General features: G+C 36.9%; 1 protein-coding gene across 1 annotated transcript in view; it reads left to right on the top strand.

The window, feature by feature from the left end:
• Positions 1–9,718: 9,718 nt before the first annotated feature.
• STX8 (syntaxin 8) overlaps positions 9,719–25,868 on the top strand; it is a 110,711-nt gene continuing 94,561 nt past the window's right edge. Inside the window, exons 1-5 of the mRNA XM_088133492.1 lie at positions 9,719–9,846; positions 13,944–14,043; positions 16,529–16,623; positions 17,559–17,669; positions 25,550–25,674. Of these exons, the coding sequence (XP_087989618.1) occupies positions 9,830–9,846; positions 13,944–14,043; positions 16,529–16,623; positions 17,559–17,669; positions 25,550–25,674 (448 nt within the window). The 5' untranslated portion in view covers positions 9,719–9,829. The remainder of the gene's footprint in view (positions 9,847–13,943; positions 14,044–16,528; positions 16,624–17,558; positions 17,670–25,549; positions 25,675–25,868) is intronic.

The following is a 25,868-nucleotide window of genomic DNA, read 5'->3' on the forward strand; positions in this document are numbered from 1 at the left end:
ACTTTGGCAGGATGGTCATCCAGCCTGGGCTTTAAAGAAGGGCTCAGTTTTGGACCCCAACTACTGTAATTTTTAAAAAATGTTCAAATTAGTCTTACTCTTCTTTTGGTTACAGGTAGGAACCTTAAAAGCTGGAAATGGCTGGAACCTCTCTAGACTTCTGAGAGCGCCTATGTCTGCATGATGAAGTTTGAAAATTCCCTGTGATAATATAATAATAGTAAAGTCTCCTTTGCATTGAGTTTGACTCCTCATAACTTCATGGACATAAACTGCTATTCTCCACAGACATTTGCAGTTCTTTGGCCTATTGGTTGTTGACTGTGGGATTCAGACATGATAAAACCCATATTATTTATAAAAACATAAGTTAGCCTAAATCAAACTTTGTCTAGTCCAGTCTTCTTTTCTGACAGCGGCCAACCAACAGCCCACAAGCAGAAATTAAGAGCAATAACACCTTTCTGGTTCCCTGCAATTGATACTGAATGGCACATGACCTTTACATCTTGAGATAATATATAGCCAGTTATGACTAGTACTCATTAATAGGTTTAATCTCTATGATTTTCTAATCCTCCTTTACAGCCATCCAAGATGGTGGCCACCATCACTATATTTTCAGTGGGAAAATTGCACAGTTTAGCTATGCACCAAGTGAAGTAGTATTTCTTTGTTGTTGTTGTGAATTTCCTGCTATTCAGTTCTAAATAGTGATACTAGGGTGAGAATCACTCGCTAGCAGGAAGTAATTTTAATGGAGTCCTTCATGTTCTCTGAGCTTGGTTGCTTTCTTGCAAATGTTTCGTTACCCAACTGGGTAACATCTTCAGGGCATCCATGTACTAAACACTTCAGTGCATTTAATATGTTACCTAGTCGGGTAACGAAACATCTGCAAGAAAACAACCAAGCTCAGAGAACATCAAGGACTCCACAGTTCAACCCGGAGCTACACACAGTCGCTTCTATTAGTAATTTTAGTGCTGTCATTCTGCTACTTTACTGATGGCCTAATCTGTGTTTAATAATTTGTATTAAGTGACTGATCTACATACATCTATCCATAAAATTGCCTATCCAACAGCAACTTCCATCCTATGACAAATAATCACCCAGGTATTCTATCCCTCCTAATCCCAATATAAGAATTTCTCTTATAAACATTTTATAATGTATCTGGGCTGCAAAAATTTGGATGATGAATAGATGGCAAGAAAGACTAAGTTTTCTGTAATTTTGTCCATGATCCCAAACTACAATTTCTGTAGAAAGAGAGGAGAGTTGCAAATATTTTCCTTTCCTTCCCCCCGTCTCTTTGGGGGGGGGGGGGGGTTGCACACTCCCAACATGCAGCAATATGGAGGATTGATTCCAAATATTCTCCTAGATGAATTGGAGCAGGCCAACTGGAGATGGATAAAAGGAACTAATTAAAGAACTGTGGGCAAGGGATCACTCTTTCATGAGATCTTAATGGGAAGGAAATAAAAAATGCAAAAGGCCCCATTCCCTCCAGATGAGCAATACAGTTGAGTATAATGAATCTTTCATGATTACTTCATGTCAGATATGTAAATAGGAGAACTGAGCTCAGCATCTTCTTAATCCCATTTGCTAAAGAGTTCCGAACAGTGAAGAGGGGGCAGGAAACTGCAAGGCACAAAGGGTTGCAGCCAACCCTATTCCTGGCGAGAGAATGGATGCCACCTTCTCATCTGACCAACGTTCTATAATGCACAAGTCCTTGATAATGGCTTTTGGTATGAAAGGCATCAATAGATTGTACTCTTGAGATGTCTGAGAATAACCTGAACAAAATGTGGGGAAGAGTTTTTATAAGCGGGGGATTTCCAGCAAATAATCGATGCTCCTGGCAATCACATTAGCTTTTAACCATTATGTTATGTACCATCTCTGTAATGGTTTGATTGTGCAGAGGATATAAGGTTAGGCAGAGTTAGCGAGTGAATTTTAACAGTGCTTGGCAAGAAAGAAACATGAATCATATTGAATCACAAGGGTTCATTTCATCAGAACTCAGTAGTGGATAGTAAACCTGGCATGGCCCGTATATTAAGCCTTCTGTATGCCATTCGCTGTTGGAATTGAATGCATCTTTCTTTTTCTAACCATCCACACACATAACCATCACCTATATTGTCTATTATACAATATTTCTTTAGAATCTTTCTGAAATTGTAAAATCCTTTACTATTCTTATTTCATTTATCAATACAATAATACTGTAAGGTAAAAAAGCCAGAGTTTTTTTTTGTGTGTGTGTGATTGGGGATATTCCATATATTAATACTTTACTTGCATCCCAAAATAGTATTTATTGAGAAACACACTGCAAGCATACAAATGTGTAAAAATGTAACATATCCATATACTAAACACTTCCTTGCCCACCTGCTCTCATCTTTTTCTCTGTGTGTATTGGACTGAGGAAGCTTGCATTTTTCTGAGTCATTGAACGGTCCTTTTTAATGTTACAGCACATTCTAGGCCAGTGATGGTGAACCTATGACACATGTGTCAAAGGTGACATGCCACATTTTGGGTGACACGCCAGTGTTCACCAACACCTGACAACAACTATTCTCCCTGTTTGAGTTACCAAAGAAACTGAGCTTTATATTTCATTTTTGTAATTATTTGATGTTTCTTTATATAATACATAGCACCACACACAATTGGACTGTATGTTTTTAAAATAAATGAATATGTAAAGAACTGTTTCTTTTTTGTTTTTGGGGGGGGGGTGACACGCCAGCAGAGTCAAGTTAGGCATTTTCCAAATTTTTGACACGGCGAGCCCAAAAGGTTTGCCATCACTGTTCTAGGGTGCTCCATTTCAGGGCATAATATTTGAGAGAAGCAACTCACGTCTTCATTACAACTTCCTACTACCTGCACAGGCATACAGTAGTTGACAGACAGCTGTTACCACATCAGCTCTTTAAAGCCAACCCAGCAAACTGCAATAAACAGAACCTCTAAGTCAGTGTCTAAAGCCTCCTTGCAAGTGCTCTACTAACTGTGGCAGATATTTGCTGGAGGAAACGTTATTTTGGTGCTGACATCTTGTTAGTAGAAACCCTGGCTGGCTCCTATGTTATAGTCTCTCCAGTACCAAGGAAATATATATATATTTTCCCTGACAATTAAAGATGTGATAGTCCTTGCGGATAATCTATTCTTTTGTGTTGCATTGTTTTTCACCTGTGCTGCTGGGTCTATCTTTCTTTGTAGATGAGACTTTGACATTATTTATTGCTCTGAAAATATATGTTTGTGTATGCGTGTATGTTTTTTTATTTGCATGCCACCCTGTGTATTGAATATATTGGCTGAACTGAAAGTCTATTTTTAGAATCTTAAAGAGAAATATTTAATTACTGCTTCATTAGTTGTGAAGGAGACTTTTCTGAGAGGCTGCCAGGAATCGTGCAGTATGGATTTCAGTGTGGCAAGAAAGATAAAGGGTTCAGAGTTTGTCATTGAAAGCACAGTTCCTTCCCTATCTGCTGCTTCTCTTGAATTGCTGACACCTTACTTTTAAGGGCCAAGAAACCAAACTATTCTCTTTTTTCAATAATAATTTTATTAAAAATTACACTTACAATGATAAAAAACTAATAAATACTAAAAAAAAAAAGAATGTAAAGAAAAAATAGTGCAAAAGAAAAAGAAAATAGAAAAGATAAGATAAGATAAAAGATAAAAGATAAGAAAAGATAAAAGATAAGATAGTAAAGAAAAAGAAAAGAAATATATAAAAAAATGACTTCCCCCTTCATCACAAGTATAAACAATTTTAGTAATTTATCACTGTTAAAATACAACAAATGATCTCTTCTTCCCATATTCCATCTCGTATCTATAAACAAATCCTTAAAACCTCATCTTTTCAGTCCTGATCAGCAAAAGTCCATTAAGGGTTACCAGAGATAACAACATATCTATTTTAACCTTGATCAAATAAACCAGCTTTTTATTCTTTCCTTTTACTTTTAACAATCTTGATCTTTAGTCCCTTCAAATAATGCCCTAAAACATGATTTCTTTTCACTTTTTCTTTGTCCCTTCTCACAAAATTGTTCGAAGTTTTAACAAACCTCTTTTGTAAATCCAGTATAGGAAAGTTATCCAGGTCGCTCTCTTGGTTTCGTATTTGTATATCCCTTTTAATTATTAAGACATCACCCAGTTTCTTTTCTATGTCCAGTATAGCATCTCTTTCGATATCATTCTTGTAGCCTGACATTTTTAAATCCACTTTCAGATTAGTATCAGTCTTGTCCAGTAAAAGTTATTCCTCTTCCGCAACATCTTTGAAACACAGTCTATCTAAGAGGCAATCACTCTTAAAATTAACTTCTGGGTCCATTGTTCAAAAATATCCTTTAATATGTCCAATGTTAAATTATTTTGCTTCATTCTGTATTAGTAAGTCAAATTTAAATGTTCTTCTCCTTTAATTGTAATCTTTAATTCCTTCTAGTTCCCTTTAAGGTCCAACCTTCAAAGTCCTATCTTATCATGTTTTTTTTTTTTAAAAGAATTCAAAACAAAAGCATTTTCCCATGGGAAGGATTGTTATAATTAATTCCAAAATCTTATTTCAAATGCATCTGGACCCTTAGTCCTTTTGTAACTTTCCAAAATCAAAGTTCTAATCACTCTTTTGCTGTTTATTCCCCCCCCCCAATTTTTTTTAATTCCTTAAACTTGTATTTAAAACTTCTTTCACTAAGGGTTGAAGGAAATTCATCTGTTTTCAGACTTGTCAATCCCAAGGTTCCTAATAGCTGAGCAGCAGTTAACAAGCAATTTCCAAAATGATTAGAAAAGGAAGTATGTGAACCCAGTGTCCTTTTGAAGGTGCTATGGTTTGAGCAAGATGGCTATTCCATCACCTCCCAGAGCTCTAAATCCTTGTGAGGAATAGCTGTCTGGAGCTGTCAGCCCTCCCAGGTAAATCAGACAGGAAAGACAGCTAAATGAGCTAATTCTACTTTATTGTAAGTCTACATTACCAGAATCTTGCAAGTCTGAAAGTACAAATATTGTCTAGAGAGGAATTATGAAGAGCCGGTCTACTCCCTGGCTCTTCATTCTGCCATGGTCATCGGCTCTACTTTTAGCAGAGCTATCTTCAGTTCGCCATTTCTTCCCAAGAAGTCGTACTTTGACTTCAAAACAAACTATTTTCTTAATGATGATTAATATCTGCTCTGAAGAATAATTTACTCCCAGACTTCGGTGCTACCTTTCTGATATGCTCAAGAAGAAGGTGGATTGTTGAAGCAGGTGAAAGGGTTTTTGGTATATAGGTTTTTAGAGGCCATGGCTAACAGTATTCATTTAAGTTGATTAAACTATGAGCTTCCCCACGGAGGAATGTTGTGAAGACCATTGATTGGGTTAGCACATTGCATGTGGTTTGTTCATGTGGCCTAGCATGTTCTCTGAATTGTAGCTTCCTAATAGTGGGAAGGTGTCAGCCTTGCCAGGTAGTCCAGCCAAGAAGCACATCCATAAATACTAGTTCTAACTTTATTGTAAGGTTACATTAACAGAATCTTGCAAGTTTGAAAGTACATTTCTCCCCTGTCACCTTTACAGCCCGAGAAACTTAGGGAAGGTGATGTTTTGTGATGTTTACCACACCCCCATTCCTGCTGTGGGCTAAGCGGCTGCTTGTCCTACTGTTGCCTAGTCTGCAGCTCTTCCTCCTGTCTCCCAAAGTCATTCCCACATACCATTACAGAAGGTCAACAAACCCATGGTTAAAAAAAAATCAAGGTTTAGCACACTATGTGAATCCAGCTGGCTTTCTATAAAATGTTCAGATACCCAGGCTAAGATGTGACAAGAAGCATTTGAGATTACTACATAAATACTCTCTTGCATTTCAGTTCAGTGAGTGTAATTTCCATTATTATGACACAAAATCTTTGTTATCATTGAGATTGAGATGTGTGGCACTCTGAAGAGTATGTTAACAGATTTAATGTGCTTGGAAAGACATAGCTGTATTCCTTACTTTTTAACTTGTGCATTGAAAAGACCCCTTGTAAACATCATTTCAAGCAAGAAAATGTGCCTCTGATAGCAGTCTGACATGAATATACTAAGCAAGTGAAGACAACAGAAAATTCTTATCTATCCTGTCTACCTCTCCCCCACTCTCTAGACTTTTAGATCAAGGTTGACCAACATACCACCATGGTTCTGGTAACTGGGCCCACACATTTTCATTTTACATAACAATCTAGCCTCATTCCTTCCACTTAGAACAGCCACTTAGGAGGGCCACTGTAGCAAATTACTACTACATCCTTTCCTTAAGACTTCCTTGTGATGCTGTTTAGGGAATTAGATCTTTGGAGAAAACACTCTGGCTTTCTGTGGCTTGATGGTGGTGCTGAGATGCACACCTGCTCATATGCAGTCGAGTGGCAAGTATAATGGTTGATTTATAGGGCTGAAAGGCATATCAAGATAGCAGTGAAAATACAGATAAACCAAAATTAATCTGATTGAGTAACAAAGTCTGGATAAGTTCGTCATCTGGAAACAATCCGACTTGTTTGCTGCCAGCTGAAGCCACCATTTCCTTAACCATTTCCTTATTATCTATTCCTGTTAACTACCCACTCTCTTTTCCTTTATCCTGCTCATTTGGTACACTGTACCACCAAACACATCAGTTACACAAAATAAATAAGATGGTTTCATTAAGTGGCAGAACTGTTAAAAGCAACAGTCAACTATCAGTAAAACCTCTTGTTTTCTATTCTTTGTTTCTTTAGGCTTTCAGCATGTATGCCTGTTGCTACTGAACATAAATTCTCTTTTTGTAGTACAGTAGTTTTGCACCTCACAAATATGGTAGTATATTTCAGATGATTTGGGGATGCTGTTTGGATGATGTAGCGTCTCTTTTTTAGGACATTGTCATCATTATCATAATATCTATTCTTCTTTATTTTTATACCACCCTACTAGCTAAATTTCTAAATGTGTAGCTGCATGCCCCAAGCTGGAAAACAGCACTATATGCTATTTTCTGTTACTGTGGCTTGGGATTCAAGATTAGTGATTAAATTGAATTAAAATTTTAAAATAACAAGAACAGTTAGTAGTCAAAACAAACCATTCTTTCCCAGGACTTGAAGAAAGAAAAGCCATTTGTAAGTGTCCAGCTTGCCAAGAAGTAATGAATTAATGAAATTAAAACAAATATGTGACAGCAAAACTAAATCATTTCCTTTTATGTCTGTGATCCAAACATGGATTATATAAGACCTGTGTGCATGAATGTGCAATTGCCACCCTTCTCAAAATCTGTACCCCAGGCTTTCAGAAGAAACCTATTCTGAAGTCCATCTGGTGTTCATCCTGTAGAAGATACCTGAGATATTCCAGATTAAACTATAATATACCATAATGCCCTACTATGGCATGAGGAAAAGGGAGACTTTTTTAAAGTCATGGCATTTGATGGACTAATAGCAGATTAGGTTCACATATTAAGCCATGGTTTGGTTAACAATAGATTGTTGAAAAAATCAGACAGCACATTAAGCTATAAGTCATTGTTTACAAATCTCAGTGGTTGGGCTCATACAACATGTTAAACAAAGCCAAACAATACCAACCATTCAGCCGTAGGGATCATTCTTATATAAACACCCCATCCCATACCAGCCAAATGTAAAAACAGAAATACTTAATAATTTTTATTTGCATCAGCATGTTCTGTGAACTCAGACCACTGAGGTTTGTTCAATGCAGCATGTAACCACGGCTTAGCCAAACGTGTGAATCAAGCTAGTGATTATATAATACTTATGCACTTTAGTGGCTTAATCTGTGATCTTTACAAGGTAGGTTATACTATTCACATTTCCAGTAGCTAAAGGTCATTAGGCAGAGTTGGGGACTTTGAGAGAAGAAGGACAGGTGTATTGCCATCTGGGAAACAGCAGGTTCTTTAGGATTCAGAGGCAATAGGCTTAAACCAAGGTGAAATGCCAGAAAGGATTTTATTGAATAACTTTTAAAAGTATTACAGAGAAAACTCCACCAATCTGCATCCCTTCAGCTTGCCAAGAATCCCAAGAATGAGAGTAGATACACCCCAGGAGTTGGCAGTTGTGCAGTACCCTACTTGGACTTTGGGTCTACACTGGTTCAACCTGCCTGGTGGGTTTATCACCTTTTTATAATAGAAAGGGACAGAAAGAATAAACAATAACACCTAGGATGACTTGGTAGCCCATCTTATCAGGGATTTGATCATAACTTTAGACAGTGGATCCTCTGACAAGGATATTTTTAGGGAGAGAGTCTTTAGAAGTAAACACCTGAGATGTTCTCTTGTGATGATATATCTGGTCAATAACCCGGGAACCCAGATAAGTGCCCCTTTACTAAGAATATGTTTATGAGAAGTTGCTTCCAGTATGCAGCTATTGTTATTCCCTCTCCTTTGCAGATGTAGATTAGGAAGCTGGTGTTCTCTTTATCTTACTTGTTATGTGTAGGAATACAGATAAGAGGCAAGCAAGAGTAACAATACAATGATACAGTCAGGAAAGCTTAAGTTACACAAAAAAATTGCCTCAGCTAGCTAAACAACCCCTTCTACACAGGTATTTCTTACATGTGCATAGGGAAAAAGGAAACACTACTATCTCCTCACCAATCTTTCATGGCTAATAGTGTTGAGCAGAGATCTATCCCTCCTTAGAATTGCTGCATGAGGGGTTACTTTGCACACTGGGCATCAGAGGATGCCATTCATTTCTGAGGTCACAGTGATGATAGAAACTGTGCTTTATTATCATTTCAATTATCCAGGATTGCTAGGCATTGCACCAATATTCTTTATGGCTGTGTTCAAGCACCTGGGTCAGTGTGAGATGGAGGACAGGCTATGCATTTATTTCAGCCTCAGCCAGTCATTGTATTCATAGCTCCTCTTGTTTCCTATGGGTTTTCATGTATACCATGGCCTCTAATGAGCATTAACAGTTTTAACATATATCCTTGTCTTTTCACCAAGCCTTATGGCTCAGATTTGGGCCCACCAAGGCCGTGCCAGTTCAACTGGAAATCAATCCATATTCAGAAGGGAACAGTTAAAGCAAAGGGTCCAATCTTGGAGAGCAAAGCTCTTGGGTTATTTGATGGGCAGTTCAATTAGGCACCGAATGCTTCATCGCCTCTCCCATGATTCTGATACAAAATATGACTTCCAGGCAAGTAAAAAGAGTTTTGTGACATTTTGAAAGCCAATGTGTTGTTAAGGCACAAGCTTTATGCATTAGTAGTATCTTATCAGGAATATGAAATGTGGCTCCAAGTTATATAGATGCTTGTAAGGTCCGGAATTTATAAACGGAATCACGATTGTGAGTTGCACAACCTCAACCCAGTGTTTTTCGATTCCCTCCCCCCACCCCATTTGGTTTTCTGCATCAAAGGATGAAAAAAAGAAACGCCTCCTGAGATCACAGAACTGCATCCAGGATGCAGGCTGCTATCCCACCGTGAAGAAAGCAAGCTGGGCAACAGATTCCCGACTCAAAGCCTCGAACGCTTGGATGGCCACGTGGTTCGACCACCCGCTTCTCTTCCACTCTCTCTGGGTCCGTCCAGTTCCACCTCGAAGATGCCTCCACCAATCAGTCCGAGGGACGCGGTGTCCCAGATGGAGCCTTGGCGCTTTCCGTAGTCAGGTGATCGGAGCCGGAAGAGTTCGCGGCCGAGTAGATAGACTTCGGGAAGCCTGCGGTTGCCGGGCACCGCGATGGCTCCGGAGCCTTGGTGAGTGACGGAGGGCCACGCGGGCAGGCGGGTTCGTCGAGGTAGCGGAGTCCCAGCGGGCAGACTAAGTGAGAGGGGGAAGACAAGCGGCTCTTCGGCTTGGGCCTGAAGGCAGTCCTCGAAAGACAGCCTCCCCTTGCCGCTCCTCCTCCTCCTCGGTATTGCGCATGCTCCCCACCCCTCCCTTTGCCGCTAAAGCTAACTGGCTTATGAAGGGGGAGCATGATGAAGTGCGCACCTTCTTTTGTAAGGCAGTGTTTCTCAAGCTCCGCAAATTTAAGAGGGGTGGACTCCAACTCCCAGAATTCCCAGCCAGTTGAGGTCCACCCCTCTTAAAGATGCCGAGGTTGAGAAACATTGCTCTAAAATATAAGTGTTCCCCCCGCCCCGCCTGTATTTTGCTCTTCCTCCTGGGTTTAGTAGATGGGAGAATTTCTGTAGGCGGTGAAATTAAGTCCCCGCTAGCATTTTGGTGTGGTATCGCTTAGGGGAGAGGAATTGCGCCTGGGGTGGCCAGATGCAAAGTTTTCCAGGCAGGGACTTCGATGGTGGAGAATTTTTACACCTGGGCGTCTTCCCTACCCTATAAATTTCACTTTGGCAAGGTTACTGTAACTCTGCTTGGTGCTCCTAACCTATCTTGGCTGATTGGTTTTGAAAACGAAGTGGGGTCAGACCTAATTAGTACTTGGATGGGTGACCATCAGAAAATCCCAGGGATGTAGGCTAGAGTGAATGTTTAAAAAAAAACAACGGAAGAAATTAAACATTCCTTCTCACTTCGGGGACAAAAATTGGGGGTCTGGTAGCATGTGTTTGGACTAACAGTTTGTATTACATTTTATATGTGTTTATTTATATCTTTTAATAAAAATTGTTAGTCCAAAAAGGTGCTTCTAGAGTCTAATTTTGGGATATCACACTCACACAGCTCTCCTCCTACAATGTCTACTTTGGACAAATTATTCATTTGTATATGGACCATTTGCTCTGACTCATTGGGATATGATGAAATTAAGCATCTAAAAACATGTCTGAAGTATGGTATGTTTGAATTAGGAGAGTCTGCAATATTTATTTTCTAAAACATATCTGTTTTTTCAGTGCTTTCAACCTACCCATGGTTCAAGAACACTTGAAACTTACAAGAGTTTGAAAACAAAATACATTTTACAAAGTTTTGGCCATTTTTCAGAGAGCACATATCTAGACTGCATGAAGTATCCCCATGGACCATTTGAAAAATCTAGTGGCTGAGTTAACATAACATGTATAACAAGATAGAATTGCAGCGTTCACAAAATATAACATGTTTTACCAAACCATATTATGGTATAATATAATGGCCTGGTTTGCACAATGTAGTTTGAAAATGGCTGCAATCCCACCACATGTTTTAGCTTAGAGTAGCTTTTGTGTATATCATAGGAACTCATATTCTTGGAAAAATATGGTTAAGGCAGGGCACTTTAACATCTCATTGTACCCAAGATTGGTTAGTAGAGATCTGCAGGCATCTCTTGCCTTGGCCAAAGTCAGTGTCTATACCTTTACCTTCAGAAAAAACATTGGGAGAAAATGGGATTCCGGGGAATGTAGGAATGCTGCTCATAAAGAAGAATGTTGATAATTATCTGAAGTTTGTGAGAAAGTACCAGGGTGATCCTCCAGACTTTGGAGGAATGTTCAGTGAACAGATGAGTCAAAAGTAGATTTATTTGGGGCTATATGGGCCTTGTGGAAGTAGTCCACAATAAGAATCTCATGCCAGCTATCAAGCATGGAGGTCATAATGTCACAGTTAAGAGATGTTTTGCTGCCTAAGAACCTGGATGTTGTAGTTGAAAGAATACATTTTGCTTCATATCCAAGAATTCTGCAGGGGTATATCAGGCAATTTAACCTGAAATTTAAGCACAAATGGATCATGCAGTAAGACAGTGACCCCAAATATACAGGTAGTCTACAAGACAATGGATGAAGAATAAATTCAGTTCTTTGGAGTTTGCAAAGTTAAAGCCCAGATCTGTTCAATTGTGGCAGAACATGAAAGAGCAGTTCATCTGAGAAAACCTTCCAAACAGTTTACTGTGGAGGAGTGAGCCAAAATTCCCACACAGGAAAAACTGATCATTAATTACAGGAAGTGTTTGGTTGCAATTATTGCAGCTAAAGGTGAAATAATTGCTTACTGAATTAAAAGAAGAGATTACTTTTTCATACTAGGGCATCATAGGTTGGCCATCATAGGCTCTTTCTGAAATTAAAACATCCAAAACATGATTTGTACACTCAGATTCCCTGTACATATCAGTAGGATCCACATAAAGTGTTGATAATATTCAGTGACAAAAATATGGAAACATTTAGAAAATTTGAAAGGGGATACAGTTTTTTTCACAGAAACATAAATTGCTCATGGTTTGTTCCAGATGGAATCAAGTGTATTGTGCAAACACATCCATAATGTAATTTGTTGGGTTTGGCTTGACCTACTGTAAAATGTAATTATGGTATGTGAACAGCATTTTTTGGTTTAGCATTATGTGTGATCAAAGCCCCTATGATTTGTTCAGCAAATCATCTCTGATTATCATAGGTCTGAGCAGGCCCAGTTACAGTTGGATACCAGGACTGTAACTAATCATTATTCTTTTATTAAATGACAGCAAGTTCTTTTTAGTTTTTTTATATAAAACATTTTGTATTGTCTTTTGCACATTAAAAAATATAAGTATGTTTCATAGCACAAATAACTGAGCACTTGAATACTACTAATTTTTTCAAAAAATGCATCCTAGTAATTTCTACCTAAATAGTAGGATTTATTTTTCAAAAATATTCTGAATACTAGTATAAAATAAGCATCATAATTGATTTTAAATATTGTTTAGTAACACCTAAAGATGTGCACATAAGTGATTCAATGAATTAGATAACATTTGTCCTGATAAAAATGTAATGCCTAAAATAATATATAAAGTAGTATATAATTTAATTGGTAAATTATAAGAAAAGTGAACATATTTGAAGCATTTTAATATTTAACAAATATAAAATGCAAACTGCAACATATAACAGTTATAGCTAACTGTTAGCTATAAAATATATATTTTATAATGTATCATAGTAATTGTAAAACATTTTGTTCATAAAAAATGAATTGTATGAACTAAATATTAATAAATATGAAGCACTCTTCATACTGCAAAATGAGAATAAATTATATGCCTTAATTTATTGGAAAAAAAGACAACTGTAAATTTAAAGGAGTTTTGGTTTTGGATATTTTGAGATTCTGATTCCTTACAATATGCCCTAAGTTTGAAAGGATATTGAGATTTTTTTACATACCAACTTGTTTCTCTTGTACTAGAGTTATTGTCTCCTTGAACCAATAGGGGAGATTCTTTATAGTAAAAGTTGTCTGTGTGTCTACATACTGTCTAATCTTCCTATGTATCCCTTTGCTTGTGTGAAAGATAATCACTCTAGTTTGCTACCCAGGTTCTTTTCTGGCTCCATCTGATAAATGGGAAAAACAAAAGACTAGTTCATACTTCATAGCTATAGGCATACCTGCCACATTTATATCACTTTATAACTCCAAACACACAGTGGGCATATGTATATTAGGACAATCACATCTATGAACAATTACTGTACTTAGGACAATTAGCTGTATGAACAGTTTTTGTATAGACAGTAGCCTTGGCAATCTTCAGTACAGATGTTTGAAAAGTAAACTCATATGTTAACAATATAAATTAAATCTCTTGTTCTCTCCTAGTTTGGCGGGAGATATACATACATACATACATATACACACACATACTAACACACATATACACACACATGCATACACATGCATATGCACACGCACACAAAATTTGTTGTACTTTATACCAGTTGATGTTTTAACAGTAAATTATTTATTACAATGGCTGCTTGGGATGAGAGTTTAAAGAGGAAGTAATGGAAGCAAGCTTCTTTTAAGGAAACTGAGGCATGTAATAAAAGCTGATATTGCATAAACTGATTCTAAGGACCAGTGAAATTTTACTGCTATTTAATATTATCTCTTTTTTTAAAAAAAGGTTATTGTTGTATGATTCTACTTGCAATATTGCACAAGAGATTGCTGAAAAAATTCAAGAACGCAACAGATATCAGAGGAATGGTGAAAGTACAGCTAAGGTATTGCATACCTCAGAGCAGCCCATCTTCTTTGCTTTACATTCTGCTATAATTCTTAATGTCAATGGAAAGTGAATGCATTGTATCTAAAGTATTCTTTGTGGCTAATGCAGAGCTCCCTTCCTTTGGGAAAGCCTTCCCATGACAAGTTTCCAAAAGGATGGTCCATTGCATTTCCCATTATATCCAGTAAGTATGTAGCAAAGACTGCCAAAGGAAATCATAAAACACTCAGAAGCTTAAAAAAACTGATATTTTTAAAAAATTGTGGTGATTTTGTCAGCTACTTCTGACAATCAATGTGATAAAAATTAAAAAGACTCTTTCTGGAAAAGTTCCAGGATGGTTTATTAACTGTTGGTATTGTAGCCTTATAGCAAGTGAAAAAGCAGGACAACATTTGGGTCAATCCTCACCATTAACCTTGAAACAGTCAGGCGGCATATAAATTTAATAACAATAATAATCATAAATATTACATTCTGGTTGTTAAAGAAGAGTCCAGATCAGTACAGAAAAGTATAGAGTGTGTTTCTATCAGTCACAAACAATTGTGGGAAACTCTTAATATATTGCTTTAGGAAGTGTGTGCAGCAACCTTTAGATCCCAATCTCTAGATCTCTAGCTATACACTCACTTTTAAAAGTAACCGTATATCTCTTAGTTTCAGAACAGTTTGATTATTTCTTGATCATCTCTTTTCCTCCATTTGGACAGCAACCTTCTGACTATTTTGTGGATTCACTTTTTTAAAAAGGAATTTTTAACTTGAGCAACTACCTAGTGTTATTACATGTGTCTTTAGTCAGGATCAAGTACTGCTCCTCATCTGTCCTCCTCTTCTATAAGAATTTTGGCTTAGCTTGCAAATGTTTTGCACAGTTGACAAATGAGTTTACGAAGAAAACGTTTCATGTTTGTATATTAGTAGACTTAAAGGCATTTACTCAGTGAATAATTAGAGAGCCAGAATTTGAATCCAGTATAAACAGACCTGCAACCATGACTATATTTATTGCCATAACAACTGATGTTATGGGCTGATGTTGAGAAACACTCAGATCAGTCATGTTTTCCATGGACAGAGAAGGTTTTAATCAAGAAAAATGCCCTTCCACCCTATCAGCCAAGCAGGGGAAATGTCAATAGTATTTTGTTTTTCCTGAGATTTTGTCACTTTTGCTTTAAAAAAAATAATTTGAGAAAATTGAGTTGAAATTAAAAGCCAAAGAGAAGAGGAAATAAAGAAAAATGCAAGTGTTTTTCTCCTACTCTTTCCCTTCCTCCTTTTTTCTTCTACAGTATTTGGTTGACTGATGACTATCTTTCTATATAAATACAAAAAAAAAAAAACCCTCACAACTGAGCAAATTGCAATAAAAATATAAAAAATGAACTGGGTTTGCACAACATATCAAACTAAAATGTGATTGGCTAGTTTACGGTTTTGTATGTTATATGAACCCAGCCATCCTGTAGCTGAAATTGCTCTTGTATTGAGTGGTTTATGCCATTTAGCAGAATGTTGGCTGTTCCCTTTATAACTTCCAGCTGCTTTGTCATGACATACAAATCTGCTTTCATAACCAAACTTATTTGGACATAAATCCAAGTAAGTGTGTTTAGTGTAGGTTGATAATGAGTCTGCCATAACCTCTTTTAGATAAATGTGTCCAAAACAGGTCTGTTGTTTATATTGTTATGTTTCAAGAGACTGGAGGGCCATGGGAGTGCTGATTCACAATGAGTTATAGTCTGGGAAAGGTCTTAGGAGTGGATGGCATTGCTTCATTACCTTAGATTATAGTGACATGAGATTCTAGTAATTCCTAGACATTAACTGTGTTAACTGTCAGTTTTTACCACCTTTGCGCAATTTGCTGCACTTTGACTCTCAGTGGATCTCAGCAAGGAAGCTGCTCTGCTACATTTAGAACCCTGACCCAGAATGAGGCTATTGAAGGATGATTTAGAAGGAGTTTCCCCCTCAGTGCACAATGCATTATAGGTGAGGACCAGCCCTCATCTAATCATGAGAAGTTTGGTCCCCCTCGTCAGTTTCTCTAGTTAAGCCTTCTTCATACTGTGGTATCTTATGGGATCTCTGAGAATTTATGGGCTTATTGCTAGTTCTTAAAATAGTATTTTGGACTTTTCCAAATCCACAGAGTAGAGCTGTCATTTGTGTGTATGTGTGCGTGTACATGTATATGTGTGTGTATATGTGTATGTGTGTGTATACACGCGCACATTGCCACAGAAAAGGAAAAGCTGCATCAAAGTTGAAAATCAGCAGGTCGGGAACAGCTCAAGAACATGAGATGGTGTAGATGCATGCCTCCTAGTTTAGCAGTAGGAGTGCTGATAAATTTTAAAAGAATTTTTGATTTGTATTCATTATTCCTTCCTTTAGATGAGTTGATTGTTATTCCTTCTTTGAGAAACAGATAAGCCATGTTCTGTTTTACCTCTCTCTCTCTTTAGGTCAATATTGCAGTCAAGTCTTTATTGCAAAATCTTGAAGAAAAGACCAATCGTCTGAAAGACCTGTTGTTTCACTCTGTATCAACACGTCAGATGTATCCGTGTAAATAGCTCTGGTATTAGGAAGTCCAATATGACAATTATGGTTCATTTTATTTTGGAAAACAACTAGTTGATTCACACATGGGCTTTTAAAGATCCCTCAATTTGGGGAAAACCCAAGGAGAGAAAGCATTCTGATATTTTATCTTTATTTTATTTACCTTTAAGCATTTCATTTCCTGTTCAGGGCTACTCTCCAAAATATCTACAGGGCTGCACTCCAAAGTACATCCATTTTTATGGGCAGCTAACATTTTTAAAGTGTGAAATGGATGTGCTAAGCCTTTGCAAAACTTAAGGTGCCAATTTTGCTCCTTAAAATCTTCCCCAAATACTCCCTTATACAAAAATGGTTCCACCCAGTTTGGGTAGATTCTGAGGGCTGCAAAAACAGTGTTGGGGCCCTTGCAGTTCTGCAATCCTCTCTGATATAGATGTGTCTGTTTGGAATGTAATTGCATGATAAATCAACAGCCTATTTGGTAGCAACATGTGTGAATCAGACTTCTGCAAAGACTTTCATGACTTCTGCTATCATGGTTTATTTTTTAAACACATATATTCATTTTTTAAACTTGTAAAATAATCTGTTCTGAGTATTGAATTGAGGATGGGCTGCTATCACTTTTATAGCCCTTTTCCAAATGCAAAATATTTTATAGTTCTTATTTTATAAGTGTATAAAAGTAACACACTTCATAAAAACAGAGTTATTGCGGAAAATATGATTTACTATTCAGTGATGTTTGTCAGCAACTTAGATTTCCTTACTGAGTCATTATAGCACTTGGGCATTTTTTTTACTCTACTTGGTTTTCCTCAGTCAAGATGTAATGTTCTGTTAACAGATGAGTACATGTGTGGCATTCGTTAGAAGCTATTTTATTCATTTTTTTCCCAACAATGATCCTTAATCCAGTTCTTGCAGAACCCAGGTTGAAGGAGACAGGCGACAACATTTAGTAGATGAACTTATCACAGCACACAGAAAACTTCAAGCATCTTTCAAAAATGAAAGCACAGAACCTGATGTGATAAGGTATAGTATTGCCACTTTCAGATGAGCAATGAATGGAGTGGCACAGTCTTAAAAACATCTCTGAAGACCCTGCTCAATTTACAGGAATTTTAAGTGCGCTCAGATAATATGACCAGACTGGTTTGACATTTCTTTGTCTGATTGCAGCAGCTAGTTGCTCCCTTCTGTCCCATGCACCCTTCAGTGGTGACCTCTAACATGTTGATGGCTCTATCTCTGTTTTTAACCATAGTCAGCAAGTTGAAGATTGGAAGAACAGTCTGTGCTGTCAGGAGACTATGTCTAGTTATAACATCTAGCGTATTTACTTTCTTTAAAGTTTAAAGATTTAAAGTTTGAGCCCTTGTTTCCCTCCTGTATGAGCCATTTGGCAGCTGAGCAAACAGCAGCAGTCTGTGGTGAAGGGACATCTTCTATCAGAGAGGAGGAAAGCTGTGTAAGTTGCTGCCTCTTGATCTCAGCCTTTTGGTCTCATTCTAGAGGGTTATACCTGTTGGATAAATGAAGTGGGGTGATGTTACTTACAGGAAAGGCTTGCTTGTTATCATGTATCTGTCAACTTTCTGTTGTTTCAGAGGCTTATATGAAGTCTGTGTTGCAGGAGGTGTCCGCTGCCTCTTTTCCTTTTCCTCATGATAGCAGTGCAAATGTTCTTTCTATAAAAGGACTGACTCAATAATATCAATAATAAAAAGATAATAAAATGGTAAAAGATGAGGTTAAGGGAGAATCAAATGATCTGAAAATAAATAGTAAATAAAATCAGGTAGAATAAAAAGGCTTTTAGGATGAGCTCAGAAATTAGTCAAGGCAAGCAAGCAAGAATCAATATCAAAGAAATTATATATACAAATATATATATGTTAGAACAGAAGGAATTCCGTTGAAAAGAAATAAATAGGTAGCTGTGCATAATCACATCTAGGCAGGGTGGACTTGTGTTCTTTGACATTCTGTTTGGAAACAGGCAAGAGAGAAGAAAAGCTAACAGTAAAGTTACTATAACCCAGAATTATAGGCTATCTAACATTTTGAATTCTCGAATTACTATTTTATTCTTGCTTTGTTGTGACTTTTTGATATCTGAATGTGGAAGTTGTGGAGTCACAACAGAATTTCAGAAGGAGAAGACTACTGCTATGCTTTTGATCAAGCAAATCAGTGCAAGATGTAATTTTTATATTGATAATATAGTATTGTAATATTTGATCTCTATATTTTAATCTTCAAATTATTGCAACTAGTCATAATTGCATTCCTAATATGGAGTGCTAAATTGCAAAAAAGACATATAGTGTTGGGATTTTGATCAGTTATCTTGTTTTTTAAAAACTTAAAATAGTTCAGGGATATATACATAAATTAATCCATTTTAGGTAGAGAAATTGTATCCCGATTTGTCTTTGTTGCTGAGAGAAGAACTGTGGGAGATTATTTTATTGATTAATTCTTCTGTGGTTTTGTAGCTAGTACAACATCTTCTCAACTCTTCTGACTTTCATACTGGTGGAATGTTTGAGTAGTGTTGTTTGTTGCACACTCCAACAATATCAGGTACTGAATCTGTGTATATGAAATACTTGCTTGGGGGAAAAAAATCTCCTTTGTGGATTATTAAGTATCAGCTCTGATGAACTGCCAGTAGAGGGAGCATACCACTGTTGAGCAAATCATTCTAAACCATAAATGAACTACATTTATGAATTATTTCCAAAGGTAATCTACATATCTAGCATGCTTTTTCCTTTTGGGTAAGCAGTGTTATGCAGAAAAGGAGTAAGCAATAGAAGGCTACCCAAATTAAACATATGATATACTGTATGGGAAAAAAAAGGAAATAACTAAACATGGTTTATACCAACACCATTCTGTCCTTGCAAACTATCTTGTTCCATGGCATCTTCCCACTGTTTCCTACATTCCCTTTTATTCTTTAAACTTGCCACCTCCTTTTGAGCATCTCATAAATTACATCCAACCACAACTCTCTTCTCCTTCGTCCCGACCCATTCACTCTTCCTTCACATATTTGTTTTATGGTTCAATCTTTCTTCACTCTCCATGCATGGTCAAATCATTTCAGAGTATTTTTTTTCATAGGGGCCACTCACTTTTGTATTTAGTCCATAGTCATAGAGCACCCACACATCCTTGACCCTGGCTCAGGCCTGACAAGACTGAGTGGTTGTGGCTGTTTGGGCCCCCTGGGTTGGGGATGTTTTCACTGTTGGCCAGGGATGGAGTTGCACTTTCCCACTTGAGACTGGTGCACAACTTGTGAATCCTCCTGGACTAGCAGGTACTGCTTGAAGAGCAGGTGGCATCTGTGGCCAGGAGGGCCTTTGTACAAATTCATCTTGGGCACCAGTCACACCCTTTCCTTGAACAGGAGGCCCTTCAGATGGTTACCCACGCCCTAATCACCTCACATTTGGACTACTGCAATGTGCTGTACATGACCATCTGGAAGCTACATAGCAGTGATGACACATGCACTTAATAAGAAGTGCCTATTACTCCCAAAATGCAGTGGCAGTAACAGGCACTTCTTATTAAGCCCACATGTCATCATTGCTGTGGGAGCTGCACTGGTTGCAGGTCAAGCAACCAGGTGTACTTCAAGGTGCTGGTCATCAGCTATAAAGCCTTCATAGCATAAGGCCTGGTTACATGAGGGACTGCCTGTCTCTAGCTGCTAGAGTACGTTTAGGCAAAGGGTGCGGTCAGGGTCCTCTCAATTAAATGTTGTCATCTTGTGGGACTGAGGAAGCGTGCCTTTTGTGTCGCAGCCGCTACCCTCTGGAACAGCATCCCCCCCAGAAATTAGTGTGGCTCCCACTCTCCAAGCGTTCCAGAAGTCACTTAAGATCTTGCTCTGCTCTCAGGCCTGAGGTTAGGATGCTTGCAAAGCCCCTTTCTTGTTTTTTGAATGTTGTTGTGGTTATCTTGTCCAGGCTATTATGTTATGTTTTAAACTGTGTTTTCATTATGTATTTGATATTTTGTAAGCTGCCCAGAGTCTTTTTGGAGTTGGATGGCCTTAACAAATCTAATAAATATTAATAATATGCAGTTGTGAAAGCATTCTCAAAATTAGTCTTGGTTGAGGTTTAGTCACCATTCAGTGCATTTATGTCCTTCAAAACCTGCTCTGATGAAACTTCTCTTGATGTGCCACGATCATCTTAGTACTCTTAATTCTTATTTTAACTGACAACTTGGGCCACAGAGCAGATCAGAGAATTGTTTTATGTGGCAGCAAAGGAGTTTACCTTCCAGCACTTTCAGCTTTAATTAGGACACAGTCCTCAGTATCCAAAAGGGGTGTGTGATTTGCATAACTCTGGAATAGAATTATTTCATCTCAAAACATTTATTTCATTTGCTTTTCAATTAACCATCCCATTACTAGGTGTCCTGTCCTTTACTTCTCTGAAAGTATAATAGATTCATAACATTGTGCCTTGAATACTGATTGCATAAACTATCCATATACATTTTTGAGAAGCGGAGGTGACATATTTGAAGATTTTGCAAGATGCTAATTGTGCATATTTTCCTTGCAACCATGGTGTCAAACGAGGGGATGGATTTTTATCAGCATTTCTACTAAATAAAATAAGCTGTAAATAAATAAGGATTGTGATCCTAAAATACAGTAAGAAACAAAGAACTCTTACATTGCTGGCAAAACTGATGTAGATATTGTTAAAGGGAAGTGTGGAATTGCATAGCAGGTGCTTTCATTATCCTGTTAGAAAAGACTCAATTATTTTAAGCATCCCATTTTTGGCTTCCTGTAGAAATAATTGAGGTAGAAATAGAAATAGAATCTTGCAGTTTTGTTTTGTTTTGTTTTTTAGAAATATAGGTATGTTTCTCATCTACTTACTCAGTTTCCCCATCTCTCTTCTTGCATCCAAATCTGATTGTATTTGTAACAGGAGGAAGTCCCCTAGCAAAATTCCAATATAATCACCATTGTTTACACTGAAAATGGAGACTTACAGATGAAATTTCTAACCTCTTGCTACTGTAGTAATCTGTTTTTTAAACTTACAGTGCTTGTTTCTTGTCCATAAAACACCAAAATAATAGCAGCACCAGTATTCATTAGAGCCATATTACTGGAAACCACCATTATTCATAACCTTTATAGAATTGTATAACTATTCCAGAACCAAATCTGAGTGGCTAAAGCATTACTGAAAAGCTTTACTTGTAGATTTTAGTGATGGGCATTCAACTAGCTGCAGGTAATATGATTTTAAATCTATCATATTTTGAATGACATCTGTGTGTGCGTGGATGGATTCACATAGTATGTTGGAAAACCTTGCTCCAAGCCTTTGAGAAATTATGGTCTGTTGGAGGTGGGTAATCAGAATATATTCTGATACACCAACATAGCAAATATTAAAATAGCACCTTGGAGTGAGAAATTGGAACCTTCAGTCTTTTGTCATTCCATAGTCAGGGGTTTTCAAAATGCATAAATCACATTTCATAACAATTTGTGAATTCAAGTTGAAACACTTAGAATACCTCAAAGGTTACGTCTGCATTTTACTATCCATAGAAGAAAATGTGATTGTGTACACAGACCAATTTTTAAAATTCTTGCTAAGTGAAAGCCTCATTGTGTGGCCATAGTCTAGGGAAAATTCTGAATGACTAATCTGCATTACTTGGGAAAGTTTATAAGCATGAGCCAGTGAAACAGTGTCCTTGAGAAGATAAGCTGCTGTTTGTTAAAAAAAGGCACAATTCTTGATTATAACCCTCAACATCTTTTATATTTGGGCAGATTGCTAAGCCTTTTAATTAGTTAAATCTGCTCCTGTGATCAAAAGATATCTGCACACTCCGCTGTGCTGTGAAGATTTCAAAGATTTAAGTGATTAACTTGGCAAAAGCCATGGGTGGCTAATTGGATAAGCTTTAATCTTCACACTGCCAAAATGAAACAGAGGAAGATCAGAAGGTGGAAACTGGACTCGGTTGGGTGCGAAGGGAGCTACTAAACTTGTCAGAAAGATTTTTTTGATGGTAATGATAACTTGTCACAAACAAAGCAAGAACAACAGCTACATTAAATTTATGCTGTTACATTTTTCTTAGTGACATTGGTATTGTGAAACAGAAAAAAACCCAAAAAACTTTGAGATAGTGGAGCCCAAGGTGCAAATTAGGGGAGCTAAGGATTTGCTTATGAATATCTTGAAAAATCTTGCGGGGGGTGGGGGGAGGATAAGTTTTTTGGAGAATTAGGAATGTTTATGAAGCATATAGATTACTGTCAATAATCTCCAAGAAAGACAAATCATACAGTAGAAAATGTTGGTAATGCCAGGAAACAGAAGGAACATTTTACCATATGTGGGGGACATGTAAAAAAACCCTCAAAATACTAGATAAGATATACATAGTGCAATTCAGAAAATGTTGGAAATTAAATTTGAAATGAAATCAGAGCCTTTTTTACTAGGTATACTCCCAGAATATATCAACAAGAAATAATTTACTGAGTGAGAATTTTGCCCAGCTTTGGAAGAAAGACACAATTCTGACAATATCTAATTGGGAACTTAAAACTTGGAGAATATGTGGCAATGACAAAATTAACAGTATATATTCATAACAGAAGTTTAACCAAATTCAAGCAATAATGGTTCCCATATATACAATATATTATGCAGCTTAGCAAATATAAACACCCACAGTATAGTTTCTGAGAGGGCCTAATTGCTTATAAACACTGCAAATTGGGTTGAGGCACAAAGAAGGGGGAAGTCAGAAACCAAATAGCTTTTTAACTTTTTTCTTTTTCATTTTTCTTCTTTCTTTTTCCTAATATGCATAAACAATAGTAAGTAATAATACAGTGGAGACCTTAGTATTAAGTATTAAGCTTAAGATAGAAACCTCCATAATATGACAATAATTTAATGCATTTTGTAGTTGTTTATCAATGCCACTCAGCTCTTAATGTAAAATTTAAGCAACTTCATGCTTCTGAACATTATCACTTTAGAAATCATAGCTAATATTGACATAAACTTTTTTTTCTTTATCTTTAAAGGTTTAAGTTACCAAAATCATCAGAGTATTAATAATCTTTAGTAAACTCTATACAGTAAATACCATTCTACCCAAATAAATATAATGTACTACTTGTGTTCTGTAATAATACAATAAAAGAATATTTTTAAAAACCCAAAAAACTAAAGGTTAGAGTGCATCTCTTCGTCTTTCTCCCACTGGAGGTGGAGGTTACCCATCTCAGATCATCCTTTTCTACCCCTGCAGAAAGTTCTGTGGCCCCCATCTCTCTAAGGTTAGGCTTTAATGTTGGCCTTTAGATAACAGAGACAGATGGGTGAATAATGGGAAAGTCCAAAACTCCCTTTGGGTCTTGGCCTCTTAGACCAGTCCTGGAATGCTTAATACCAATTACAAGTAACAACAATGCATCATATGAATATAGTAATTTTAAAGTTCCTATTGTGAAAGAAATGGATTTTTATGGGAAAATAAACCTCAGGAAGGATGGCGATTGCCATTTTATTTTTATTTCTGCACTTTGCTCCTCTTATTGGCAGGGCTTTGGGAAAAAAATAATGCTGTGCCTTTTTCCTGCATTCGTATATGACATGGTCCTTTTTGTTTGCTTATGTTCTTGTTCTGAGGTTTGTTTTAGCAATCAGACTGATACTGATTAGTTTTTCTTTTAACCCTTTAAAATCCAAATAGTGTTCTCTCAAGTGAGGTCAAGCAACTAAATGGTCCTCAGGGATGGTCCTCAACTAACAAGGCTGTTATTTGTAATAGCTAATCAATTAAATAGCTAACCTAGTACTGTTGGATTTAATACGGCTTTTTCCTTTTAATTGATATTCTAAAACTTATTACCTGGAGATCAGTGTTTAGATTACCAACAATTGAGGCTTTAGTTTCATCTGGGTTTGCAAAGGAACCAAAAGCAGTTTAGATTTTCAGAACAGTTATTGCCCTAATCTATTGCAGATAAAAGAGAAAGGAGGTTTTCTGGTATTTTTAAACTTAACTAATTCATTATGATACAAGCTTTCCAAAGCAAAGTGTGAATCCTTTAGTAGATACATCTGGATCATTTAGATCCACATTCTACTGCATTCCAGATAACTGGTCCTCAACATTTTGGTGAGGGACAGGAGGAAAAGCACTACAGGTAGTATTTTTCTTACTGTCGTGGGGTCGGAGAGGAAACTCATTATTTTTGTGCTAATATTTCAAATGGCTAACAGTCTTATCTTATGCATGCTTATTTGAAAGTAAAGTTACAAAGTTAATGGATATTATGCTTATTTGAGTTCAGTATGCATTGGATGTTTTCCGTTTGATTTTAAGACGATGTAGGCATTTTGGGTATTGCTGAAAATGAAATCTTTGCTTTTCTTTTACATTGCCTCATGCTGTCTTTGGGTAGTGAGACTAGTAATAAGATTTTTTTTTTAAAGTCTATTTTAAAATATAGAGAAAGAATCTTGTAATTAAATTAGTTTGTTTTCTATGAGCTTTTGTAACTGTCTCTAAACACTAGAGATATGGAGATATGGAAAAAACTGCCCGAAAGTGTTTTAAGTATGAAAAACAGACATTTTACAGATATTCCTTCTAAATTAAGCACTAAATTGCTTTTCCCTTTGCGGTCATTTGATGTCTGATTTTTGTCAAGTGTTTTTACAAATGAGTGACATATTGCATAATTGGATCCCCCAAAATAGATCTCTAGTGTATATCCATATTTGTTGCATTAGTTTAAATATGTTAGCAGCAGAATCAGCCCTGTTATAAAATGCCAGTAATAGGAGCATTATTATTTTTTTTAATGTTTTTAGATCTAGCCTAATGACAGGAGGGGTCAGAAGAGAAGTAACAAACCCATGGCTTGTGGAGGAGCCTGAGGAAACGAGAGGGCTTGACTTTCAGGATATCCGGCAGCAACAACAGAGAATTATAGAAGGTAAATCCTTCTTTCCTTGTTTTCAAATCTTAGTCTTGTCAGCTTTTGTGTTAGCTTTATAGCTGATTAATTCATACTGATCACATCCCTCTCTTTCCTAGATCCAAAAACCTTCCATAGTGTACTTTTTTTTGGTGGTGGTGGGGTGTCTTTAAATCCTCCTTAAAATAGGTATAACCTTTTTTGCAGTATTT

This window comes from Python bivittatus, unplaced genomic scaffold (genome assembly GCF_059951505.1).
Source record: "Python bivittatus isolate LINGU-HERP-01145 unplaced genomic scaffold, Pbiv_v1 ctg000080_np1212, whole genome shotgun sequence".
Taxonomy (NCBI): domain Eukaryota; kingdom Metazoa; phylum Chordata; class Lepidosauria; order Squamata; family Pythonidae; genus Python; species Python bivittatus.